Below are 27,170 nucleotides of genomic sequence, written 5' to 3' on the forward strand. Positions count from 1 at the left end.
AGCACAAGTGTTGCCGGTGCAGAATTTTGTGCATGAACTGACCTCTCGATTATACTCCATTGATGTATGATTGGATTGATGTTGGGCAATCTGGATGGCCAAATCATTCTTTTGAATTGTCCAGAATGTTCTTCAAACTAATCACAAACAGTTGTGGCCCAGTGACATGGGACATTTTCATCCATAAAAATTTCATCGTTGTTTGGAATCATGGTCTCCAAGTACCTGAACATAACCATAACTGGTCAATTCAGTTGGACCAGAGGACCCAGTCTGTTCTATATAAACACAGCCTACACCATTATGGAGCCACCACCAGTTTGCACAGTACCTTGTTGACAACTTGGGTTCATGGCTTCGTGGGCTGCGCACCACACTTTGTACGCTACGATCAGCTCTTATCAACTGAAATGAGGTTTCATCTGATCAGGCCACAGTTTTCCAGTCATCTAGGGTCCTATTGATATGATCACGAGTCCAGGAGAGGCATTGCAAGCGAGGTCATGCTGTTAGCAAAGACACTTGCACCTGTCATCTACTGCCATAGTCCATTAATGCCAAATTTCACTGCAATTTCCTAATGGATACATTTGTCATACATCCCTCATTGGTTTCTGCAGTTATTTCATGCAGTGTTGCTTGTCTGTTAGCAATGACAACTCTATGGAGATGCCACTGCTCTCAGTCTTTAAGTGAAGGCCACAGGGCACTGCCTTGTCGCTGCTGAGAGATAATGCCTGAAATTTGGTATTATTGGCGCACCCTTGACACAGTGAATCTCGGAATATTGACTTCCCCAACGATTTCCAAAATGGAATGTCCTGTGCATCTAACTCCTACTATCATTTCACATTCAGAGTCTGTTAATTCTTGTCATGAGGCTATAATCACATCGGAAACTTTTCACATGTGTCACCTGAGTGTAAATGACAGCTCTGCTAGTGCACTCCCTTTTATACTATGTGTACGCAATACTACCAGCATGTGTAAATGTGTATTTTGCTATCCCCCAGCTTTTGTCACTTCAGTGTAAGTCCACAGAGAAACATGTCATCTAATAAGACTACCATTTTTATATGTTTTTACTGATTTTTCTGACACTGACACTTTATTCTCTGTTGCTGTGTAATTTAAATTTTTGTAATGTTTTAATCTTCTATGTTCAGTGTTTCATTTTTTTATTTATCATTAATTTTATTATTTTTATTCAGCATTTACAACACATAACCTTACTGATACCTGCTTCTCCTCATCTTCTAATATTATCTGATCATAGTAGTATCTTTCCAACAGTGATAGCCATTCTTTTGGCAACAAATTTTCTGAGTGTATAATACAAAACAGGAACTTTCCATTTTATCTTTACTTTACAGTAATTTGTAGAGCCATTCCTGATGTTTCCTTTATTCTCTTGTTCTCCCGTGTCATGATTTTGAAAACCGTAATATTTTTAAGAGATAAGTGTATACCTTTATATCATAACATTTCGTAATTTTATCTTCAGATAATGATGATGCTCATTCTTTGAGAGTATTGTAATCTGTTAAGTGTTATTTATGAACTAGGGACATCAACTAAAGCTAGAGATGGGTTAAAATGATCTCTTATAGGACTCAAAAAATAATGACCCTGTTTTACTTTCTAAGCAGGACACAAAAACATTGCTGAAAGAGTATCATCAGGCACAGTTATATTCCTCTTTTCTTTCTGTTGACATAGGTACTGCATATTATTAGAACATAACTGACCTGTGTTGTTTGTAGGTATCCCTCGTTACGTGGAAAGTTCACGAGGTAAGAAGAAGCTGGTCTATGGAGGGTACGTGTATCACTTACACAGTGATTTTGGGTCAAAGAAATATTGGAGATGCACAGAATACAGGAAGGGCTGCTTTGGACGTTGTACAATGCATGACAATAAAATAACTTCCACAAATATTGCACATAACCATTTAAGTCAGACTCAGTTCTTACAGTGGGAGTCATATGAAAATAAAAGAACTTCTACAAATATTTCACGTAACCATTTATGTCAAACTCAGGTCTCACCACGGGAGATTAAGCCACTTGATGTACTTGGCTACCCTTAATAGGTGGTAAAATAACATTTTACTAAATGGCAAGAAACTTTTTCTTCTATAGAAAAGTTTGCTGTGTGTGTTCATTGCATTGTTCGGTTCACTGCCAATTGAAAGTGACCAGTTGAGTATGAGAATCAACATATGAAAAATGAATGAATAGCAAAATGTGTAACTGCTGGTCTTTGCACATCACAAAAGGCATATTGCTATCAACTAAACCCAGTTTTGATACACACAAGTAAGATTATGTGACTTGAAATGATTTTATTGATTTTGTTTGCCAAATGTGTGTTTATGTTTGCTGGTTTTGTAGCAGAATTTGGGTCTGCTAGGTTTATTCAGTAGTGTATATCTGTGATTCATGTAATTTTATAGAGATTTTGATTGTACCTTGATAATTACCAGTATAATTTCATTTCAACTGGATGTTTGTATTGGACATACATTGATACTTGCGTAGTTATTATAAAAATGAGTAACATTTTGATGCACTGATCAAGGAATATTGGAAGATTAATGGGTATTTCATTGGTACCTAGTATGCTAGTTAACACTGAATTGAAAACTTATGTTATTATCAGAAACATATTTAGGGACTAATTGAATTTTGACACATAAATCAGTCAACCCAATGGGTGAGGTTTCACAGAAAAATTCACAAATGAAGACTGTGAATAAGGTGGAATGGTGCAGCAGTTGCTTTACTTTCTTAGTAGCCAAACATATAAAAACAATAGTATTAAACAATGAAAAGTCCAGAAAGGAATAACAACAATATTATGAAAAGGACAGATTGCTTCTCACCAAATAGTGGAGATGAATTGGAGACAGGAACAGTGGAAAGATAGCTCTACATTTAAGCTTATGGACAAAAGGCCTTCTTCCAAAGTGGAAAACAAAGGTTGAGGCCAAAGGGGGTTATGGAAACATAGAATATATTATAGGTAGGTAAACTTCCCACCTGCACAGTTCCGAAAAGCTGGTTCTGTAGATGGTACAGACTATGGAGCAGCCATTGAAGTAAAGCAAATCATGGTGAGCAGCATATTCAGCAACTGGATGGTCCAGATGTGTGTTGGCCACAGTTTGGCAGTGGCCATTCATGCAGACAGACAGCTTCATTGCCATGTCCACATAGAAAGCAGCATAGTGACTGCAACTTAATTTTAGATCACATGGATATTTTCACAGGTAGTGAAGGATAGGAGATGTCTGTGACTGGACTGGAGTAGATGGTGTTGGGAGGACATATGGGACAGGTCTTGCATCTGGATCTGTTGCAGGGACATAAGTCATGAGGCAAGGGTTTGGGAGCAGGGGTGGGGTAGGGATTGACAAGGATATTGCGCAGGCTCAGTTGTTGCCAGAATACCACTATGGGAGGGGCAGAAATGATAGTCGGTAAGATATTCCTCATTTCAAGGCACAATGAAAGGTAGTTGAAACCGTGGTGAAGAATGTAATTCTGTTGCTCCATTTCTGATTGGTAATGGATGACGAGAGGAGTGTTTCTGTGGATGGATGGTGAGTGTGTGGGACATGTGTGAAGGTCACAGTGAGACCCTTGGTATATTTGGAGGTCTGGTTATCACTACAGATAAGATGAACAAGGGTGGCTAGATAGTATGGAATGGCCTCCTTGGTATAGATCTGGTGGCAGCTGTAAAAGTTGAGGTATCGTTGGTTGTTGGTCGATTTGGTATGGATGGAGATATGATGTAGCTATTCTTGAAGTGGAGGCCAACATCAAGGAAGGTGGCTTGTTAGATTGAATAGGACCAAGTGACGTGTATGGGGGAGAAGTTGCTCAGGTTCTGGAGAAATGTGGGTAGGGTGTCCACATCCTCGGTTCAGATCTCGAAGACACCATCACTGAATGTAACCCACGTGAGGGTTGTGGGAGTTAGGGACGATTCCTCTAGACAGACAGCCCAGGAATATTTTTGCGTATAATGGTGCCATGTGGATGCCCATTTCTGTACCATACTCACAAAGGAACACTTCTCTCTGGACTCAGTACCACCCTGGACTTGTAGCAACTGAATCACATACTCTGCTAGGACTTCCTACCGACTATTCTTCCTACCCATCCTGCACTGGTATTCCACCACCATTCAAACTTATACAATATTCTTGGCTATCCCTACTCCATCGCTGCTCCCAGCCCCTTGTCTCATGGCTCGTACCCTTGCAATTGACCTAGATGCAAGACCTGTCCTATACGTCCTCCTCCCACCACCACCACCTTCTCTATTCCAGTCACAGATACTTCTTATCCTGTCAAAGGTAGGGCTACCTGTGAAAACATGCATGTGATTTACAAACTAACTGCAACCACTGTGCTGCTTCTACATGAGCATGGCAAATAACAAGCTGTCTGTCCACTTGAATGGCTACTACCAGACTGTGGCCAAGAGACAGCTGGACAACCCATTTGGTGCATATACTGCCCAATGTGGTGTGCTTCACTTCAGTGACTGTTTCACAGCTTGTGCCATCTGGATGCTTCCTACGAAAGCCAGCTTTTCTGGATTGCATAGGTGGGGGAACTCTCCCTGCTGTATATCCCACATTCTTATAGCCCCTCATGGCTATAATCTTTACTAGTACCCGTCCTCCACCTACCTATCCCCTTCCCTGCTTCCACTCTAGGACCACACAGCCTTCTATTATCCACCAACACACCCACCAGTCTTTTTACCCTTCTTCCCCCCTCCCCTCTGTCCTTTACCAAACTTCTGAACTACACCTAGCAACCCTGTCCCCAGGATGACCTTGCATGCTCCCCACCCCTACCCTGCTATCCCACCCCCTGTATCCACCTTACCCCATGATCCACACCATGTTCATACTCTCATCAGTTGCAGTTGCTGTCTGCAGTTCAGCCACAGCATCTCTCCCTCCCTCCCTCCCTCCCTCTCTCTCTCTCTCTCTCTCTCTCTCTCTCTCTCTCTCTCTGTGTGTGTGTGTGTGTGTGTGTGTGTGTGTGTGTGAGAGAGAGAGAGAGAGAGAGAGAGAGAGAGAGAGAGAGAGAGAGAGAGAGAGAGTCGTGTTTGTGTGGGAGTGTGTGTATTTTACTTTGGAAGAAGGCGTTTTGACCGAAAGCTTATGTGAATAGCAGTCTTTTTGTAGTGACTGACTGTGACTCAGCATCTCTTCCACATTTGGAGTAGCAATGTACCCTCTTCATAAAATTGTATACAACAGTATTAGCATTTTGCACAAGAGAAACACAAACTCCTTTTTGCTGCTTTATCACTTGGATTTTGTTCATGCCAGAGAATCATTTCAAAGTATTATTTTTGTAAATTGGGAACCTTAGTCCAATGATAACTGATTAGTACTTAAGTAAAGTGAGGTTTTAATGCTCAAAAATGTGTGACCTGGGAATGCTTCTTTTCAGATGAAGTAGAGGACTCAGAGAATGGTATAGAAAGTTAGAGGACAGGGTAAAGGCAGGATAAAAGAAAAGCAAAAACTTCTAATTTTAATATAAGGACAGTTTCTTTTAGTAAAGTCAGAATAACTCTTCATATTATGAAAGAAAAACTGGACAGTACACATCAGAGCTTCTGTTTCAACACTTGGTATTACACTCTGTGACTTGTGTTCAGCCTTGGTGAGAGGTTCAGAGGGTCAGGCTTATTCTGCTTAAAATTACAAGTGCAACTACTAAAGCATAGCTACCTCAGGAATTTTTTTATAAATCTTTAATCACTTTATAACAGAAATCTGACATAATTTATCACTCCATTTGGCTGTACGAAATAATGTGCATTCTCATTTATGATAAATGTAAATGGCATTGCTAATTGAAGCCATGATGGTTCCAAAACAGCATGGATCCACATATCAAAGCTACTTTGTTTTGTGTTGATAGATGTTACAAGACATTTGTGTTTTGCAAAATATTACATCAGAATTATGAATGGTTTCAAAGCAAAAAACGGGGTTTTTGTGGTGTTCTGGAAATTATTTGAATTCTTTTTAACATTAATTTCATTAACTTTTGTTTAGTTGCATACAGATATGTGAAAAAACTTGTGTTCACAAAGGCATCCAGAGACATATGACACTAACAGTTTTCAGGCTGAATCTCAGGCTTGACTCTCTGAGGCATCATTGTCATTGTCTGAGGTTACATAATGAAGTATACACACAAAGTATGACCAATGGATAGTATGGTCTTTGAAATGTCTCTTGCTTTCACAGATTTCAAACTGATTTCACTGTTGGAGACAATCTTTAAAACTGCCAAATTAGGAACATGTTTTTTTTTTTTTAAACTGAAATGTCTGTGTCACTAGTCCGCTAGCTGATGTGCTAACTGTCACATCATTGCTGCAGTAGAATCAGAACAGAAATCATCTTTTTCAAAGAAGGTTTTATAATCCAGGATTGTGGACTAATTGACATGAACCATGTGTATATTACTTGCAGTCTTCTCCATTATGTCAATCCATTGTTTAAGAAAGGAGAATTGGGTTTAACATCCCATCAATGTCGAGGTCATTACAGGCAGAGCATAAGCTTGGATTGTGCCCATGATGGGAAAGGAAATTGGCCATGCCCTTTCAAAGGAACCATCCTGGCATTTGCTTGGAGCAATGTAGAGAAATCATGGAAAAACTAAATCTGGATGGCCAGATGGGGGTTTGAACTGTCACCCTCCCAAATGCTCCATTGTTGAGAATGTACACTGTGCTCTGATTTCGCTTCTTTAACAGTATGTGAGCAAACTATCTGCCACATGGAAGATAGTATTTGTCATTTGTCTGTTAAATGTGTGTTATGTAATCAGAATGATATTTGACAACAGTGTTGTTTCAGAAAGAGTTCTGCAAGGTTCGCAGAAGAGCTTCTGTGAAGTTTAGAAGGTAGGAGATGTACTGGCAGAACTGAAGCTGTGAGGATGGGTCGTGAGTTGTGCTTGGGTAGCTCAGATGGTAGAGCACTAGCGTGCAAAAGGCAAAGGTTCCGAATTTGAGTCTCGGTCCGGCACACAGCTTTAATCTGACAGGAAGTTTCAGTGTTTTTTCAGTTTTTATCTGCATGTGCTTCTGTGAAAATAGAAAGGTTTTTCGCACTCTGGACAATACAGTATATGATGAAATGATCCAAAAAAAGGAACAGTTTCATTTGGTGTTTTTCTTCCAGTAAGTTCTGTCTACAGAAAATTGAAAGCTGAATTATCAGACATTTATTGGAATCCTGTAACATATAATCAAATCTCCCTTGGATATAAAATCTCAGTTATAGACATGAATTGGAAGTGATTTTGTGCGTAAAATCAAATACTACACATTCTGACTTGATATGTCCCTCTCCTTCCTCTCTGACTAAAATTTCACATTATTTCATTTCAGTGTAAAAACTTTTAGCTTTATGTTTATGTAATTCAAGCTCTTTCTTTAAACCCTCCAGCACTGCAGCAACATTTTCACACTGTATTTGAAGTTTTAACTGTTCACACTGTGCAGAGATGTCTGTTCTTGGAGGTCCAAAAGTATAGTTAAAAGTTTGTTAACAGAAGCAGAAAAAATACTCATAATTTATTTGGAGGCTTGAATTTGTTTGTATCGAAACATAGATATACCTCAGTTTCACATTTGCTTTAAGATTCAGGTCTCAAACTAAATACCTAATTTTCTTGTTACTCTTGTTGTTATGTGCCACCCAGAAGGGATAGGAATTTGTCTTCATTTGGTCTGTGTAATTTTCTGGTTTGCAGAAAGTTCAACGATGTCCTCTGTGTTCAGTAACAGGAGATAGTACCCTTCACACACCAGGGACATTATTTGTCATAAGTGTGATGCAGTGATCTTGTGTAATGAAATAAAGACTTAGTTATACATTATCTTCTCAGAATCTTCTACTTTCACCTGAAGAAAAGAGAGATTTATTACTACTTGGAAACATTTCTAAAATGGCTGAAGGGGAAAACATCACTAATGGTTTTTGGTAGGCAATATCATATTACTGACATTAGAGTAGGCTATGTTTTACATCTAAAATATGTTGAAATCACTCTCTCTCATTGAAAAACAGCTGAATGAGGCTTTGTAGGCTCATGAAGCCAAGACCGTTTTTCTTTTTGGTAGGGTCACACTTGCTAGTCCAACAAAATACCTTTATCGTCCACTTTTAAACTTCATATTAGTGAACTTTGTAGCCCGTGACAGATCTGACATGCCTTGTCTTCTGCATTTAAAACATATAACACAAATATTAAAATGCCTGTGTAAAGTATGTTATGTTATTGCGACTGTGGTTTTGAAACTATAGTTTTTATTTACTTGCAGTCCTCTCCTGTTTTTCAGTCAGGCACTCTCTTCTTTTTCAGAATGTGTGTCTTCGAATTTTGGGGACAACATTTCCATATAGGAACTGGTATACCATTTGAAAGAAACTAGTTGTGTAACTAATTTCCCAATTCTGTTTCATAAAATGCTACACAAAATCCACCTTTATTGTCAGTATTAACTCTCCACAACATAATATCTATTCAGTAGGCTACTCTGCCTAGCGAGAGGAAGAGGAAGTACGGAAGTTTGCTGCTTTGGAAGTCAGCTGCACTTATAACATGTATTTATATATATAGAATCAAAACAGCAGTTGTTCATGCTACAAAATTGTTAAGGCTTTCGTGGGCAACTTGTTGACAAACTGCCTATTGGCTTTTGTCCCGGGTTCTTCGGCCGACGTTCATCTAACGATTTTTCTGACGTTTCACCAGCACGAGTGGCTGGCATTGTCAAAGCTTCACCCTCCATTGCCGGTGGTGAACTGGAGCTGAGCTCGCGGCCGCAGACTATATGTACCTGGCGCGCCAACGTCCGAGGGCTTCTCCGCGGTCATTTCCGGTGCGGTTCTCCTCTTGCTACCTGCGACGGTCGTTTGCTGCAGTACGGGAAGCCAGGATCCGTTTACCTTAAGGCTTTCCTCTTTCTTGTTGAAACTGTTCGCGTGTTTTTGTACTTCTACAGCTTCTCTGAACAAGGGCGTGTGATAGTGCTTCTCTACAGCCAGAACTTCCGTGTCGGCGAATTTTATTACGTGGTCGGTCTCATTCAGTGTGTGCTCTGCCACGGCCGATTTCTCCACCTGCCCCAACCTGCAATGTCGCTTATGCTCTTTGATCCTGGTGTTGAATGATCGTCCAGTCATTTCGACATAAACTTTTCCGCATTTGCATGGTATACGGTATATTCCCGACATTGCAAGTGGGTCTCTTTTCTCCTTCGCCGATCTAAGACACTCTTTGATCTTCCTTGTCGGTTTGAAAATTGTCTTTACGCCATGTTTGCGCAATATACGGCCGATTCTGTCCGTCACTCTGGGAATGTATGGCAGAAAGGCCATACCCGACATTTCTTTTTCTGGTTCCTTACTTCGCCGAGTGTTTGGCTCTGTTACACTTCTAATGTAATTTGTGGAGTACCCATTGCTCCTCAGAACAGTTTCCAGGTGTTGCATTTCTCGTTTGAGGTGTTGCGGCTCACATATTCGTTCTGCTCTCATTACGAGCGTACTAATCATGCCTCTTTTCTGGCTCGGGTGGTGGTTTGACAGTTTGTGCAGGTATCGGTCCATGTGTGTCGGTTTTCGATACACGCTGTGTCCCAGGTTTTCGCCTTCCCTTGTGACCAGCACATCTAGAAATGGCAGTTTCTTGTCCTTTTCTACTTCCATGGTAAATGTTATGTTGGCATGGAGGCTGTTCAAGTGTCTTAGGAAGTCACCGAGCTGTTCTTCACCATGGCTCCACACCACGAAAGTATCATCTACGTACCTGTACCACACCTTAGGTTTGCAAGTCGCCGAGTCCAGTGCCTGTGCTTCGAATTGTTCCATGAAGAAGTTGGCCACCACTGGACTGAGAGGACTACCCATGGCGACGCCTTCCAGCTGTTCGTAGAAATCGCCATTCCACGTGAAATTGCTCGTGGTGAGACATGCATGGAAGAGCTTTTTGACGTCTTGCGGGAACATGGAACCGATGTGCTCCAGAGCGTCACTGAGTGGCACTTTCGTAAATAATGAAACAACGTCAAAGCTGACCAGGATGTCGTTTGGTGCAAGTTTCAGTTTCTTCAGCTTCTCAATGAAATGTCCTGAGTCCCTAATGTATGTGTCGGTCTTCCCCACGTGTGGCTGGAGCAGAGAGGCCAAGTGTTTTGCCAGTTTATACGTTGGTGAGCCAGGAGCGCTAACGATCGGTCTCAGTGGAATGTTGTTCTTATGGATCTTGGGTAATCCATACAGCCGAGGCGGTAGGGCTTCCGTGTTGCGCAGGTTTCTCTGTATGTCCGCCGGCAGAGAAGACGCCTTGATTAATCGATTCGTATTCCAAGTGATACGCTGCGTCGGATCTGCGCTTTGTTTTCGGTACGTCGTCGGATCCAAACACTAGGCGAAGTAAGGAACCAGAAAAAGTAATGTCGGGTACGGCCTTTCTGCCATACATTCCCAGAGTGACGGACAGAATCGGCCGTATATTGCGCAAACATGGCGTAAAGACGATTTTCAAACCGACAAGGAAGATCAAAGAGTGTCTTAGATCAGTGAAGGAGAAAAGAGACCCACTTGCAATGTCGGGAATATACCGTATACCATGCACATGCGGAAAAGTTTATGTCGGAATGACTGGACGATCATTTAACACCAGGATCAAAGAGCATTAGCGACATTGCAGGTTGGGGCAGGTGGAGAAATCGGCCGTGGCAGAGCACGCACTGAATGAGACCGACCACGTAATAAAATTCGCCGACACGGAAGTTCTGGCTGTAGAGAAGCACTATCACACACGCTTGTTCAGAGAAGCTGTAGAAGTACAAAAACACGCGAACAGTTTCAACAAGAAAGAGGAAAGCCTTAAGGTAAACGGATCCTGGCTTCCCGTACTGAAGCGAACGACCGTCGCAGGTAGCAAGAGGAGAACCACACCGGAAATGACCACGGAGAAGCCCTCGGACGTTGGCGCGCCAGGTACATATAGTCTGCGGCCGCGAGCTCGGCTCCAGTTCACCACCGGCAATGGAGGGTGAAGCTTTGACAATGCCAGCCACTCGTGCTGGCGAAACGTCAGAAAAATCGTTAGATGAACGTCGGCCGAAGAACCCGAGACAGAAGCCAATAGGCAGTTTGTCAGTTGTTCATGCTCTTGTGATGTTTTGATCAGCATTGCTAAAAATACATGTTAGTGAAATAAATATTTTTTACTGCTGTGTAAGCTCATAATGACATGATTCCAGTGATAACCACAACTTACAGAGTGTCAAAATGTGGACTTGTGCTTCTTTGGAATTTGTGGCTGCAATTCTTCATTGAAAAGTCTCTTTGAACTTGGTATATCTTGACACTGGGCAAATGATAAATGAAATAGAGCAGTAGCACCATCATATTAAAATTCTTCCATCACTTATTCACTGCAAGCCAGTCTCTGTGACAATATTTCAGTTGTCATGAAATCCCCGATCAAAACAAACTTTCTTGTTCAAACACAGGTAGTACTAGAGTTATGAATTTAATTGAAATAGAATTGACAAGGGATGAGTAGAATTTTTTAAACAGTTATTGTTTGTATGGTGAAAATACTGTTCTTGGAGATACCTAATTAAAATCTGTGGTTTGTCAAGGTTAAATTGCGTTATAAATTGTATTCCAAGCTCCTCCAGGAAATTAAGGAATCATACCTTTTTAGCTCTCTCTAAGATGTCCAAATTTTGCTCAATGTTTGTGACTGAATGCTTTAAGGTTGCCATATACACCCCAAACACTGTTTTGTTCTGAGAGTAAGTGTGCTGCCTGAATGTGGATTCAAAGTTCCTCCCTGTTTACCCTTTGTACTTTTACTACAGTCACTGCATTTGATCCCATAAATATCTGGCAAAAGTAATGAAAGAAAACATGAAAATATAATTTACCAAAATTGTTCAGACACAGGTATTACTAGAACTATGAATTTAACTGAGACAGAATAGATGAGGAATGAGCAGAAATTTTTAAACAAAGGTCTGCAATATAACCTGAATCCCAGTTGACTCAAACGCAGTGGAAAGGACTGTCATGGAAATGAAGGTGGTTTGTATTTTTGCAAAAATGAATAAATAAGAACAAACCAACACATCGCTTAAAATAAGGAAGTCAGTCATAGGTGAACTGCACACTTCTCTTGAGAACAGAAAGGAATTGCAGAAACGTAATGGTTTGAATAAGAAATTAGAATCTCAAACGGCTCTCATAACTAAGGCTAAGGGCTCCATGGTGGTCATAGTGTATGATATGAATTACATCAAGAAAATCAAGAAGTTTTTTTTTACTGACAACAGAATATAAGATCCAAGCAGAAATTAAGGACATAATAACACCAGAGGGTTCATCACTACCGTCATTGGACATCACTAACTTATATACGAATATTCCCATGGAAGAGACAACAAACAAACAAGCAGCAGTAGAAGAAGTGATTGCACTAGTGCAAATGTTGCAACTGATATTGTTGTTCAATTACTTTTCATTAAATGACAAAATTTACCAGTAGGAGAATGGGTTGGCAATGGCTAACAGAGTAGTTAAAACTTTGGCCAATATTTTTATAAATTAGTTGGAAAATAAAATCTTTGATGAAAATTCTGATGTTACATTGAAAATTACATATTGTGTAAATGATTTAATTTTATTGTAGAAAGGAGGCAAAAATGACATTGAGGAAGTCGCATATAAAATGAGTTCTAAGCACCCAAAGATTAAATTTACTCTGGCATGGAAGAAGATAACTGCATAAATTAGTTAGATTTAACACTAATAAAGAAAGACAGTGAACTTGAATTTAGCATATTCAGAATACTTACATGTAAAAATTTTGTCATTAATGAGCAGTCATGTCACCCTCTACTCTACAAGTGGCTATATTTCAGTTCAGTGGCGTACAGTTTACTAAAATTACCAGGAGGCAGAAGAAAAAGGAACTGGAACAAGTTAGTAGGAGTCACATTGCTGCTAAGAAAGATAACAACAGAAAATATTTAGTTTTAATATACAGTGGCAATATATTTGACAAAGTTGATAGATGTTTTCATAAAGCACATATTAAAATAGGTTTCCTTACAAATTCAGGCTCTCCTATAAAATCCGTAATAGTAGGAATAAGTTTCAGGATTCAGGTGTTATAGGATAAAATGCATTGACTGCTGTCATGATGAAGACAGGCCTGTAGCAATACCATGGACACAGATGCTGCCATTCTTTAACTTATTAAAATTTAATGATACGTTTATAATGGCCTTTAACCTTGGTTAACCACAGATTTTATATTAGTACTTTCAAGAACAGTATTGTTACCATACAAAAAATGATATTAATTCAGTGCGGTTCTAAATGTTTTATTCAAATGTGACAAACATACCAGATGCCAGCTGTGGGCTGTATTAAGGGGGATAGCCCTGTTTGGATGCTTGAAAAATAGATAATTTTTCATGATTCCTTTCTCCTAAGTAAAATAAAAAGTAATGCTAAATCTGATGATAGTTTTATTCCTTACACTTTTGTCTTTGAGAAATTATTTTGGTGTCCACATCAGATACTCCCTGCCACTGTTGCAACAAGTGGAAGGACCCCTTGCAATCAGAGCCTTGTTCGTATGGGGCAATTCTTGAAGCCTTCCTATTGGACCTGCAACAATATTACTTTGTGTAACCCATTTTCAATATATTTTTGATTATCATACTTAGGACAATTGAAAAAAATATTAATTACAATCAAAATTGTATGTACTGTTAGGTTACACATTCTACCAGTTTGAAAAATACAGTTTTGAGAAAAAAAGTTTAAAGTTTTTGGTTACTTTTTGGGTAGTGAAACTAAACATACCTCCAATCAGCAATCACTAGACCATACAGCAATGCTTCCAGATCCAAAAGGAAGTCCTCCTCCATATTCTTTATGACCATGGTGGTCCTGCAGGCCTCTTCGGCATCTTCTTTCATCTGCTGCTCTGCTCTCTCAATACACTTTTCGTCCGATTTTGTGCAAAAGTTGTAATGGACTGGTCTGATCTCAAGTTTGAGCACGTTCGTAATTTCCATAATACCTGTTAGGCTTGTGTCACAATTACACTCTGCAACATTGGTTGTGATATCGAATATTTTTCCCTGCTGTGTATGGTTTTCAGAGACACTTTTTCACGTATCAACTTGCTACTCAATAACAGAGTTTCTAATGAATTTGGGGTGAATACTACAATAAATTACATGTCCCAGACAACAATTTTTGGCCAATACAATCAGGTATGTTCTGGTGCACTTGATGTTTGTTTATGACATGGTATGATAACATTCTGTACTTTCATAGAACAGAGCTGATTACTTTTTATTTTTGTCTATTAAACGACGGTTCGTGTAGAACTGAAACTGGTCTTAAAAAAAACCTAACATAATGCAATCAAGGTGGGTAATAATCTGCTCTGCTCCTCTTATAAGTTTATGACTCGGATAAAAGTACTGTATGATCCACAGAATCAAAGGCCATAGGCAAACGTAGGGAAATCCCAATGAATGTGTTTCCTTTATCCAGTCTGTGTAGCAATTTGTGGAAAAAAAAGAAATGCTACTGGTGTTATTACGGATTCCCCTTTTTGGAATCCAAGTTGCATATGTTTAATAAGTTGTGTTTACAGTATAAAGATTACATTTGGTCTAAAATTACTTTTTCAATAGCTTGACAAGTGTCTGAGTCAATGAAATTAGTCTGTAATGATGTATGTCAGCGGTTACTCCCTTATTATACATGTGTCATGTCTCACAAATTTTTAAAAGGGTAGTTGCTATGCACCATATAGCGGGGAGATGCTGAGTCGCAGATAGGCACAACAAAAAGACTGAGCTTTTGTCCGACAAGGCCTTTGTCGAAAATAGACACCACACACACATGCACACACACACACAATACACACTCACAATTTTGTAATGATTTATCTTAAAACTACGAGTCTCTTCAGTCTCGCACTCAAGTTCCTCATAGTATGTAGAAGCAATAGTATAACCCATGAAACAATGTTCAGCTTACAATTGAAAAGCTTGTGCACTTGTAGGTAGAATGTTATGTGACTACTGTTTAGGAACTACTTGCCTTCCAGCCATCACAGTTCAGAACTACAGGAATAACACTCATAAATATGATAATTTATGGAGAAATGTCTTACATTATCCATATAGAAAGCCATGAGGTATTCATTAATAAAAATCTTTGATCAGCTTCCCAGTGATATTTAATAAATAATGCAATTAACTTCAAACACTAAGTGAAAATGTACTGACAGCTCATTCTACTCTATTGAAAACTTTATGGAGAGAGAGAGAGAGAGGGGAGGGGGGGGAGGGGCCAGCAGCACATTGAACACAATTAGGTAAGAAATTACTGTATATTGAAACAGTATAACTTAAGACCATCCTGTATATGGTCAGCATATTGACATATATTCCACTGACGAAGTGTACTATAGTTCTAAAACTGACTTTTTCCCCATAACTGTGTGCCAGACCAACACTCAAACTCTGGATCTTTTGGCAAAGGTCCCAGGTTCTAGTTCTTGTCTGGCACACATTTTTAATCTGCCAGGTAGTCTATATCAGTTCATTTTCCCTCCAGAGTGAAAATTTCATTCTACAAACAGCCCCCAGATTGTGGCTAACCGCCGGCCGCGGTGGCCGAGCGGTTCTAGGCGCTACAGTCTGGAACCGCGCGACTGCTACGGTCGCAGGTTCGAATCCTGCCTCGGGCATGGATGTGTGTGATGTCCTTAGGTTAGTTAGGTTTAAGTAGTTCTAAGTTCTAGGGGACTGATGACCACAGATGTTAAGTCCCATAGTGCTCAGAGCCATTTTTTTGTGGCTAACCCATGTCTCTGCAATATCCTTTCTTCCATGAATGGTAGGCCTTTAAGCATTGCAGGAAAGCTTCTGTGAATTTTGGATGATAGGAGATAAGCTACTGATGGAAGTAAAGCTGTGAAGATGGGCTATGTGTCATGCTTGGGTAGCTTAGTTGATAGAGCACTTGCGCACAAAAGGCAACAATTCTGAGTTCAAGTCTCAGCCAGCACACAGTTTTAATCTGCCAGTAAGTTTCATATCAGTGGACACACTGCTGCAGAGTGAAAATTTCATTCAGGAATGTCTGACAAGACGACCAATTGGTCTCTGATCCAAATATGTCCAAATGGTGGGTTAAACTACACTCACTTGAAAATGGTGACACATCTGAAACCGTACTGTAGTCGAGAATTCAAAATAAAAGGATAAATCAATTCAGGTAGAAACAGGCAATGTGGCAGACTTACCATTCAGAAAGTTTGTGTGTCAATGAGTAAAAATTGTCTGAGGAAAGACAGTTATTCTCTGCAGAAGGTGCTCAAAAAGGGACATCTACTGCAGTGGGCAAAGTTAATGGTAAGCACGCATACCTTCCCACTCATTGCCCCTGCCAAGTACTGCTGTGTGTAATCAAAACTGAAACAGCAGAGTTTACCAGTGAGAGACGTGTGTGTGTGTGTGTGTGTGTGTGTGTGTGTGTGTGTGTGTGTGTGTGTGCGCGCGCGCGTGCGTGCGCACTCCCATATGCACTATTGAAGCAAGCTAGTTTCATAGTTGAGTTACATTAATCAACACCTTTTTGTCTTTAGCTATCCACTGCTATGTCTTCTGTAGGGTGAGAAGTTGACTTTTTTGTGCTTTTTTGGTCTCCCATAAGTTATTTTCTGTTATTGTATTAAATTAGTTAAAGTCTAGCTTCTCATGTGTTGCAAAATAGCTCTTCTGTTGTAACTGACGGAATATTCCTCAAAGCAGAAAAATGCTAAAGACCAATGCTAAATTACATTGAATTATTTTTATTTCTCCAAATTAATTTCATTTTGTTTATTACATCAAAATTAAATAATTGCCTCACCAAAATCAAGGGAAAATGAAGTACAATTTATGGTTGAAATCAACATCTTTAAAAATGTGGACTACATACTCAGGCTAGAGAAGAATAGAGAAGGAAATCAGCCATAGTCTCATTGGAGAAAAAAGAAAAACCATCTTGCTATTCCCACAAAGTGATCTAGGGAAATTATAGTCCTCCAAAATATGAGACAAGTGTTTTAACCACCATACTACCTTACCTACACCAAGTGATTGGATGCTGTTGCTCTTCCTTCTTTCACAGTTACCTTTTTCAGCAAGCACTGTCCATGGTATGCCACATGCTGAATTTCTTTGTGTTTCTGAAATTAAAGAAATCGACATACCTTACTCATAAAATAGTTTTCGTACATGAAGCATGTACTTAAAATGATTGTGTCATGTGAGGATTTAGGGAACGGCTCATTGTAATAAGAGGTGATTGCCTACACTTTGTAGATGCATTGGTTTCTGTACTAGTAATGTTTATTAGCTACACATTCAAAGACATTTTCAAAAGTTACATATAAGGTGTACGGGGTGATTGGTGGGTTGGGCAAAGATCCACATTTTACTCAATTGATATTTTTGTAACATAAGGTGCTACGTATCCATACAAAAAGGGCTGTAAATAAGTAGTCTATATATCTTTCATGGCTCAGTGACTTAATGCCAGACTGCAAATTAAAGTTTATGGGATTAGATCCCCAGTTAGTCCCGGATATTTTTCTGTCACTTGTCCTTATTTCAGTTGTGTCACTGATTTGTTAATGTGGAAAACTTCAAGTTGTTTTTATCTCAAAAGCTATGTTAAACTATAGGTCCTTTTGTATTGTCTTGATAAGTCAGTCCATAGGCCAGAGAAAGGCAAGGATATACTACGTTGTACAAGACAATGCCTAGTAAAGCACTGTGGTGTCCAAACCAACCTTCAGGTCAAAGATTCTTTACCTTTACTTTTATGCATGTCATAAAGAAAGGTTGTGCTGAGATGATGATGATGATGATGATGATGATGTCGGTTGTGGGGTGCTCAACATCGCGGTCATCAGCACCCGTACAAGCTCCCAATCTTTCCATTTCCAGTTTCGCCTTGTCTCGAATGATGGTGAGATGATGGTGACAACACAAACACCCAGTCCCTGGACGGAGAAAATGCCCAACCTGGCCAGGAATCGAACCCGGGACCTCATGATCCAGAGGCAGCTCTGCTACCCACTAGACCATAAGCTGCGGACTTGTGCTGAGAAGTGGGATACTCTGTGGACAAAGATAAAACATTGATCAGCAAGGATGATGGCCCCATAAGATGATCAAGTATCTACAGTGCAGACATTTTCCTCACTCTTCGGACATTGCCTGAAAACACAGTAAATTCATGTGACAGGATATTGTATAAAAAAAATATGATCACAAACAATAGCACATTTCACATTAGTGAAAACATTGGGCAAGTTCACTCCGACTGTAAGAAGTAATTAGTATTGAAAAGTCCCAAATTGCTTTGAACTGGTTTTGATAACTTCCTTTGCAATGTTTGATACATTGAAGAAAGATTCTTCATCTGTTGGTGAGAATCATATTGCTGTGGAGTCCTCCAGTAAAGTATACACCCAATCCATCGCTGTGGTGACTGCCATTTGCTAATGTAAAGGCAGTAGGTGGTTGTAGTATATCCATAGACTTAAACCAGAGCAAAGACAGCAGCGTGTGTCCTGTCACTGTCGATTCTGCTTTCAGATATGTTTGCTGAATGGTCATTTCTGTCATCAAATAACACTCTGTAATCTGATTCACTAGAGATGTGTTCCACAGTCCTTTTTTGAAGCCACACATTTGATTGGAAAAGGCTTGTCTGACCTTCCTTCATATATTCTTCTTCTTCTTCTCAATTGCTGTTTTCTGCTGCCTCTTCGTATAGTCTCTGTATTTTGTGTGGATGTGAAGCACATAGATTTGACACCCCTGCCAGTATTTTCAGTTCTGTCTGATACACTTTGGATCTGATTTGATATCACCTGGTGGAACATAAATTGTAGGTTGTCAAATATTATTTCAAAGTCCAGCAGAAGAAGTCTAAAATGGCCGTTGGAAGTCAAAAAGGCAGGTAAGGACCTATAACAGTGATGGTTAATTATGAAACAGAAGCTCAGATTGTTTTTTTCAGGCATTATTAGACCTCAGCTTAACATTAAATACCACAAGTTGCGGACAGGTGGAATTGAAACACTTACACATTAGCTTTCAGCCACAGCCTTCATCAGGAAAAGAAAGAGAATGACATCCTTCATTCACACAAGCAAGCACAAATCACATACACATGATCGCCAGCTCTCAGCAGCTCAGACCAGAATGTAATGCCTGATCAGTGTGTGACATTGTCCAGTGCTCACACAATTCTAAGTTTTGTTACCATTTATTACTGTTATAATGTCTCAAGCTGAGTGTTTAAATGTAATTACATTTCAGTCAGGTGATTGCTTGCAGGGAGATGTTGTCATCTAATATCAATAGGGGGTTTGGATTGGTATTCTTTCTGAAGTGCTCAAAACATACAAGAAATATGTCTATGTTTATGTAATGTATCTTGATTGAGGTGCTCAGTTTCTGATGTGGGATATCTAGCTGTTGAAACTTGATTATACAGAGCAAACTATCAATTAATGAGTAAAGTTGGTGTCTGGAAGTTGGCAAAAAAATTGCTGCTTCTTTTTCTGAAAAGTGCTGGTTGTGGTGGAGCAATATTTTAAGCGTTTACATTTGAACTATGCACAGGTTGCTTAGCTATATTCTACTGTGATAGACAGCTATTAGCCAACAACAGGAAATATCTTACTGAAGTTATTGCAAGAAGCATTTGGACAAGATTTTTATTTGATTTCTGTCCCCCCAGTTGCATGTGAGGAACAATATGATAAGTATGTACAAAATGTGAAGGTTATCAGCAATAAGATGTTGGTCAAAATATGGATTTATTCCACTAAAAAGTATAAATAAAGAGAAATTTTTTAGTGATGTCTACTTAAATAAAAGACAGTGGAATAGTTGGAGGCTTGAAATGTATGTTTGTTTCTTGCAAAGAAATTTAAACTCTTAAGATAAAACTGAGAAATGGTTTGACACAAAAATTTAGCAATTTTTGTGTGTTGAAGTATTTTATTATTTCTAAGCAGATTATATACTAAATAAATATTTCTGTAAAGAGTGATGAATGCTATTAAATGTAACTGTTTTTATGGATGAAATATGCTGGCACTGTATTAATGATAATTTTGTAAAATGTGTCTCTCCATTTTGTGCAGTTTTTTCATAATAAATTAATATATCTCTTTTTTTAGAATTGTTCTGTTCTTTTATTTGTCAAGATTTTATAATAATCTTAACTCTTACAAACTTTAACTGCACATTTGAAAACATTTGTATTGTATGGTTCTTGTTTATGTATTTTTAAAGTAATCTGGTAAAAGAAATGTAATTACATAATGGCATGGAGTGTCTTGATTTTAAAAAAAAAAAAAATCTGGTAATTATTGTGTGAAGTTAACTGGGTATTTTAGGTTCCATCACTCAGAGAAAGATATGGCTGAAAACACTCACATACAGCACTAAGATTATATTTTCCTAGAAAGCTTTTAATAAAAGACATCTTTAATTTTGCAAAGTGAGTGTTGATGTGTGTGATTTCTACAATTTGTAGCACAATACATTGTTTTCTGTGGGGTTTAACAACACAGTACATAGGTTTATTCTCCTCATCATCAAAATACAGTACCAACCAGAAATTAGTAGCTGGCTGCAAAACCAAAACGCTTTCCAGCAATCTGAAGGAGCTTTCTTTTAATTGTGTGTATAGTAAATATGCATTCGAATTGCATGCACTTGACAGCATGTCTCAAAATTTAATTGTGCTCTCCTAAAACAAATTTAGTTGCTAGTTGCATTGGAATGTGTGGCTTGTCGTAGTCATGTTTTCAAACCTGTACAGCATCAGCACACTTAATAGAATAAGATTCATTTATCTCAGATGAAAATGAATTCCTTTTCTTTTGTGTATCAATTGAAAAGATTTATCGTTCTAGAATTTTTCAAATGTGACAGAATTTGATAGTGAAAGTGCCATTGTTGTTTTGGGTTATCTCATTGGAGGCAAGAACCCTTTATATGACACTTTGAAAACATTAAATTCAAATAATTGCGTAATAGTTTTGCAGAAATGGTCACTGCTGTGTCCAGTTTCATTGTTGTTAAATGACCCCTCTCTGCCTGTGAATGAAATGGGACTTTGTGGGTTTATGTAAAAATATTATATTAAAGAAACAAAAACATGAAACACCATTCAACATAAATGTTGTGATAGATTTAACCAAAGTACCTAAAGAGACTATTTGAAAGAGTTGATTTTTCTCTACGAACAGAAGACAATTAGAGAAAGGAAATGTTTTAGAGAAGATTGAAAAGAGTCAATCAATACACAGGATAGATGTAAATCACTGATTAGTAAAAAGTGAGGCAGAACTACTGGGACTAAAGTTACTATATGCTTGAGGAAATTTATAAATATGTAAGTACTTTATAAACAATACACTTTACATAAAGATTACACTCTCCGTTTGTATGCACAACAACAAAATAATTAACTATTATTGTATGATATACTATTTTCATCTTGCCAGTTATTTTTCTGTAAACCCATTTGACAACCGTACGTGCCTCAATCCTCGTGCCATATAAGTAGCGACATATTATCTACTGGAGAGCATGGTTTTTCCTACATGGGTCATTTGTGACATAACCAGTGGATAGGTGTGGAGTGATGTGAGCTGAGGTCACTACACTGCATCCCCACATGGGAAAGGGGCGCGGGGGGGGGGGGGGGGGGGGTTATACTTGAGCTATTAAATGTCCATTGTATCAAAATGAAATCGAACTTTTTAGACAGTAACGAGTATCTGTTGTAGCTGTATGCTGGTGGGTCAGTTGGTGTTGTGAACTGACTATTGCCTTTGGGCAAGCGGTGGCCGTTCAGTTTCCCCATATGGGCAGCATAGCTCTGTATGTTGTAGCAGTGTAGGTAGCTGCAGTGTGGCGAGTGTTCTGCGTCTGGTGGTGGCATGCATTTCAGCGACATCTTCAGCACTTAGGTTGGCTAGCTTGCACTAGTTGATGAACACACACTGCCTACTCCTTTAGTGTGGAGAGTGAATGTCCTATTATATGGCCGTGTAAGTGTTTATGGTCCTTGGTTAATCTGGCTCCAGTGATCTGCTCAGTGGGTCACATCTCAGGAAAATTGCTTTGCTACCGTCAGGTCTTTGAAAACAAAAGCAGCTGTGTAGTTGCACGTCCCACTCGGGGTGCATGGTTTCCATTTGACTCTGGAGATGCACAAAGAAATCTGGAGCAGAGCATGGGGGTCGGATTGTTGTTGTTGTTATTGTTATTGTTTTTGTTGTTATTGTTGAAAAACTCTCCTGGTTGAAGCAGAGGTTCGTCATACTCCAGCTCCACTGGGGAGGACAGCCAAAACGTAAAATCCAAAATGCACATGCCACATTCTCAGTTCCAGTGGGAATACCTCTGGGCGCATGGTTATCTGTCTATCACTGTGAGGCACTACCGACAGCTATGTGTGACAGGTGGTGATCATACCAAGTCTAGGTTGACATATGAGAATTGTGCCTGTGGATTGTTGAAACCCACAAGCAGAGCTCATGGAGGGGGTGAAAAAATGTGTAGACCACAACACACAGATATCCATACTTTCTTCATACACTATTTAAGAATGATAGAGCTTAGAGATGTGCAACAAACTTTATGCATAATATCAAATGTGTGAAAAACTTTTTCTCGCTGACAAACCCCATAAGATGATGAAGGGGAAAGAGTTCATTGGTTAATAAATTTTCCATGATCATACAACAAGAGTACCTTATGAAGCCTGATGTTTTAAGTTATTACTTCTTTATAACTAACTGTTTTTGTGAAACATTTTGCAGACAGTGTTCACGTGTACCACTGAATGTACCAGCAAAATAATATCATTGTACAGCACATAGTTCCGTATATATGACATCATAAACTCTTGAGATGTGGGAAAAAGCACTGCACCATATATGATGTTTACATTTATTAATTTTTTGTAACTGACTCTATTCACAACACATTTTGCAAACATCATGTGTTAGGGAATGTACCTACAAACACACATCATTGCATAACAAATAGTTTAGGTGATATGATGTCAAATACTTGCAATATTGTATCGTCATACAACACATAGTTCAAGAAATATGATGTCATAAACATTGACCTGTTCGAAACTGAAACTCCATGGCAAAATTAGCTAGAGATACATGTGAAATATATGTACACATTTGTGTGAAATATGTGAAATAAATTTGAAATCCACATATGTGGCAAAGGCATGGGTAAAAAGCTCATGCTAAACCCCTGGAATGATTTCAACCTATTTTATTACGCATACACACTTTAGATTGGGGGAGGGGGGGGGGTTGGAGGATGCACCACGAGGAAGTTATCCTAGTGTGGTGGAAATCATTAGATGTGACATGCATGTACAGACAAACAAATGGTTACAATTTCAGAAAAACTGAATGATTGTTCAAGAGAAAGATCTTCACAAATTGGGCAAGTCCGTAACATGCTTGCCCTCGTTTGGCTCTTATGCAAGCAATTATTCATATTGGCATTGATTGATAGAGTTGTTTGATGTCCTGAGAGATGCCGTGCCAAATTCTGTCCAGTTAGTGTGTTAGATCATCAAAATCCCAATCAGATTGTAGGGCTCTGCCCTCAATGCTCCAAATGTTTTCAATTGGGGAGAGATCCAGTGACCATACTGGCCAAAGTAGGATTTGCCAAGTAAGATAACAAGCAGTAGAAACTCACGGTATGAGGGTGGACATTGTCTTGCTGAAATATAAGCTCAGGACTGCTTGCCATGAAGTGCAACAAAGTAAGGCATAGACTATCGTTGACTTACTCTGTGCTATAAGGGTGCAATGGATGACAACCAAAGTGGCCCAGACCGTCACTCCTGGTTGTCAGGCTGTATGATGGGCGACAGTCAGATTGGCATCCCACTGCTCCATGACGTCTCCGGACATGTCTTCAGCCTGGAATCTCATTGACTGGAGAAGAATTGTCTTCAGTGATGAGTCCTCCTTTGAAGTGAGACCCAATGACCACTGAAGACTTGTCTAGAGACGCCTCGGACAGCAGTGGCAAGCAGGGTACCAGTCGGCAACTGTCCATGTGTTGAGTCCTCCATAGTTGCCACAGGGATGTCACCCAACTGCTTTCTATGGTATAGATAAAGGGGGGAAGCACAGTTGCTTTCTGATTGCCATGCTCTTCCTGCTTGGATCATTCAATTGTTCTGCTCATAATGCGGAGTTTGTTGGGGGCTAGCTGTCTGAACAGCAATAAAATGGGATGAATGGTCTGGATGCAAAGCATTGTTGAGTGGTGGAACAATGACAGCACTCAGGCAGGTCCTGTAACTGATGAAAACTTGTTTAGCAGCTCCGCCAGTGCTGACTATGAACCTTTATGCAGCTTAGAACAAACCATTTGCATCTGCTAAGCTGTAATACCCACGAGGTCACAATTGTCACAGCAGTTTCCTAGGAAACCCACACACGTTGGATCTGGTATCCACCAGAAACTGCAGCTTAGTGTTCCCAGTAGTTGACTGGGCTGGTAATGCTGGCAGATTTGCCCATTGGACATGGGAGGTTACTGTTCACTTCTCGTAGCCAGAGACACTAGTGACAAGCCATCACAATCAGTCTTTGCAAACATTGTAAAAAAATTCATGATGCTGCAAGTGTAAAATATAAAATATGCCAACAAAAAGGAATGTAATCTGATGGGAGAAATACAGCATTTTAGAAGTGGTAGCACACAATCCACACACCACTACAAGACGTCTTGAATGCGCGAGTGGGACTCGACAAAGAATTATTGTGTGAATACTATATTCCAATGCACTATTATCCTTTCTACATTTTGTTTCATCAACAGTTTCTTGGCAATGACTTTTGAAATAGATTTCAGTTCTCCAAATGGTGTCTGTGAAAACTGAAAAGTTATGCAACCTTTCTATGCAAATTTTCTTTCTCTACATGTGAAGCATCATTGACAAACTATGGAAAAGTCATTCATCACACTATGCACTACTGGTCAGTTGAAAATACACACTGAGTGATGTGGATAAACATCTATCCTGGTCTTTCAATTTGTGGTGTGGCCAACTCAAGCATCACTTCTTTAGTTCCTGTTTTATTGATGGGACTGTAAATATTCCGTAAGTATCTAGTCCCAAACATGTATGCTGTCACAGTTATTGGAAGGCATCCCACAAGATCTAAAGTAATCTATATGATACCAAGATGGTGGATGTCCTGCCAATTTCAATAATTACAGACCTTCTTAACAAACTACTCAGTCATTTGGAAATACATAATGGCCTGCACCCAAATTGACTTACAGCTCTGGACTTTTATCTGTGGTGAAAATTAAAATAAGAGGGCTACAAGGAAACACTGATGCCTTCTAAAGACATGAAGTGACATCTAACACAGGCTCGTGCTGCGATCAGTCCAAATGAAATTCAACATACAGTATTGTCTATCCATAATTGCTTTATAGCATGTATCAGTACTGCAGGTTAACATTTTGAGCACTTGATTTAGAGTCATAATAATAAACAACACATGAGCTGTACACGAGTTATGTGCTTTGTGGCACTGTTGATCTTTTTGCTGTTTCATCAAGTTCCTCATATTTTATGTCATTGAAGCCCTCTTTAGAGGTTTTTTTCTGTGCCAAAAGAAACTCATATAGATGGACTAACAGATAGTGTCATGATTCAGCAGCTGTAAATGTAAAAAAAAATAATTCCATATTCAGAAAATTCATGAAATTGATTGCTACAAGTTAGTGAAAAGTGCACTTCGATGTATTGGATGTTTCTAAATGAACATCGGGGTTTTAGCACTTTGTAGCATTCTTTACATTCAACTTACAATTATGAACAATACATCAAATGAGAGAGCAACTAAAGCAGTTTTTCTCGCAGGTGTTCAATGCGAGTACCATTCATCACATGGCACACTTCAAATCGATAGGTGAGTTTCTCATGTTGGTTCTTCCTGAACCCTAATCGCCGTGTCTGGAGTAATATATATAAAAATTGCATGGCGCGAGATTCGATCCGGCAACCTTCGGATTACGAACTCCAGCGCTTACCGCTGCGCCACGACGCTGTAGAAAATCATTAATCGTAGAGAGTATTTCACCGCAACGGTTTCTTTTAACTGTCGATTTTCTCGACAATGGCTAAGAAGTGCATCTTGGTGCTTTGCCACATTACACCTCTGGCCATGAGCTTTTATGATGCACAGTATGAATCGAATCTGAATTTCACAATTGGCGGCCTCCCCTTGTGAGTGGACATGGAGGCCATGCAAAGCAAGCTGTGTCATCCGGCCCCTTGCGGCCAATCCAGCAGTTGGATATGACATCAAAGGAACCAATTGTTACTGAATTATGCCAGTGGGGCATCATACCATCTTGCTGCCAAGTGAAGTTCTGAGGTTCGGCTTCCTCCAATTGAGGAAAGAGCTGTAGTTTAAGGAAGTCTTGTTGCTACTGTATTATCTTATGGGGATTTGCTGAGCCATAGGTGTGCACATTATGTGAGGTCACATTTCCACTTACTTGAAATATTGATTCGTCACTGAAGGCAGCACAATCCAGAAAATCTTCATTGTCATGCAGCAACATTTAGTGTGCAAAGATGACTCACGAGAAGCAGTGCATCTACATGCAAAACTGTTCCTGTTGCTCTTTCATTTGATGTATTATTTATAATTGGAAAGTGAACATAATAAATGGTACAAACCCTTAAGACCATAGTATTCATTTTGAAACACTCAGTATTTACTCATTCTGGATATATTTTGGGTGGCCTGTTTAAGTTACTTCACCTTCCGTATTTACAATTTTTTGTTCTCTTGCAGGAATAATGTTTTGCATTTTCTTGTGTTGGAAAAAAAACACAAAGTGATAACTAGACATATACCTGTTAAGTGTGGAAGCTGTATTAAAAATTTTCAAATTTC

At 39.2% G+C, this 27,170-nt stretch overlaps 1 protein-coding gene across 14 annotated transcripts in view; it reads left to right on the top strand.

Moving 5' to 3' along the window:
* The window catches only part of LOC124611912 (longitudinals lacking protein, isoforms H/M/V-like), a 453,788-nt gene that overhangs the window by 185,584 nt on the left and 241,034 nt on the right, over positions 1-27,170 (top strand). For 3 of the 14 annotated variants that reach the window (XM_047140294.1, XM_047140292.1, XM_047140291.1), the window contains exon 8: positions 1,764-1,818. The exons of 8 other annotated variants lie outside the window; for them this stretch is intronic. In XM_047140294.1, coding sequence (XP_046996250.1) covers positions 1,764-1,818 — 55 coding nt within the window. Of the gene's footprint in view, positions 1-1,763; positions 2,324-27,170 lie in introns of those variants that run through there. 3 more of the 14 variants (XM_047140286.1, XM_047140285.1, XM_047140289.1) reach the window with 3 other exon arrangements.

The sequence above is a fragment of the Schistocerca americana genome, chromosome 1 (genome assembly GCF_021461395.2).
Source record: "Schistocerca americana isolate TAMUIC-IGC-003095 chromosome 1, iqSchAmer2.1, whole genome shotgun sequence".
NCBI classification, from domain to species: domain Eukaryota; kingdom Metazoa; phylum Arthropoda; class Insecta; order Orthoptera; family Acrididae; genus Schistocerca; species Schistocerca americana.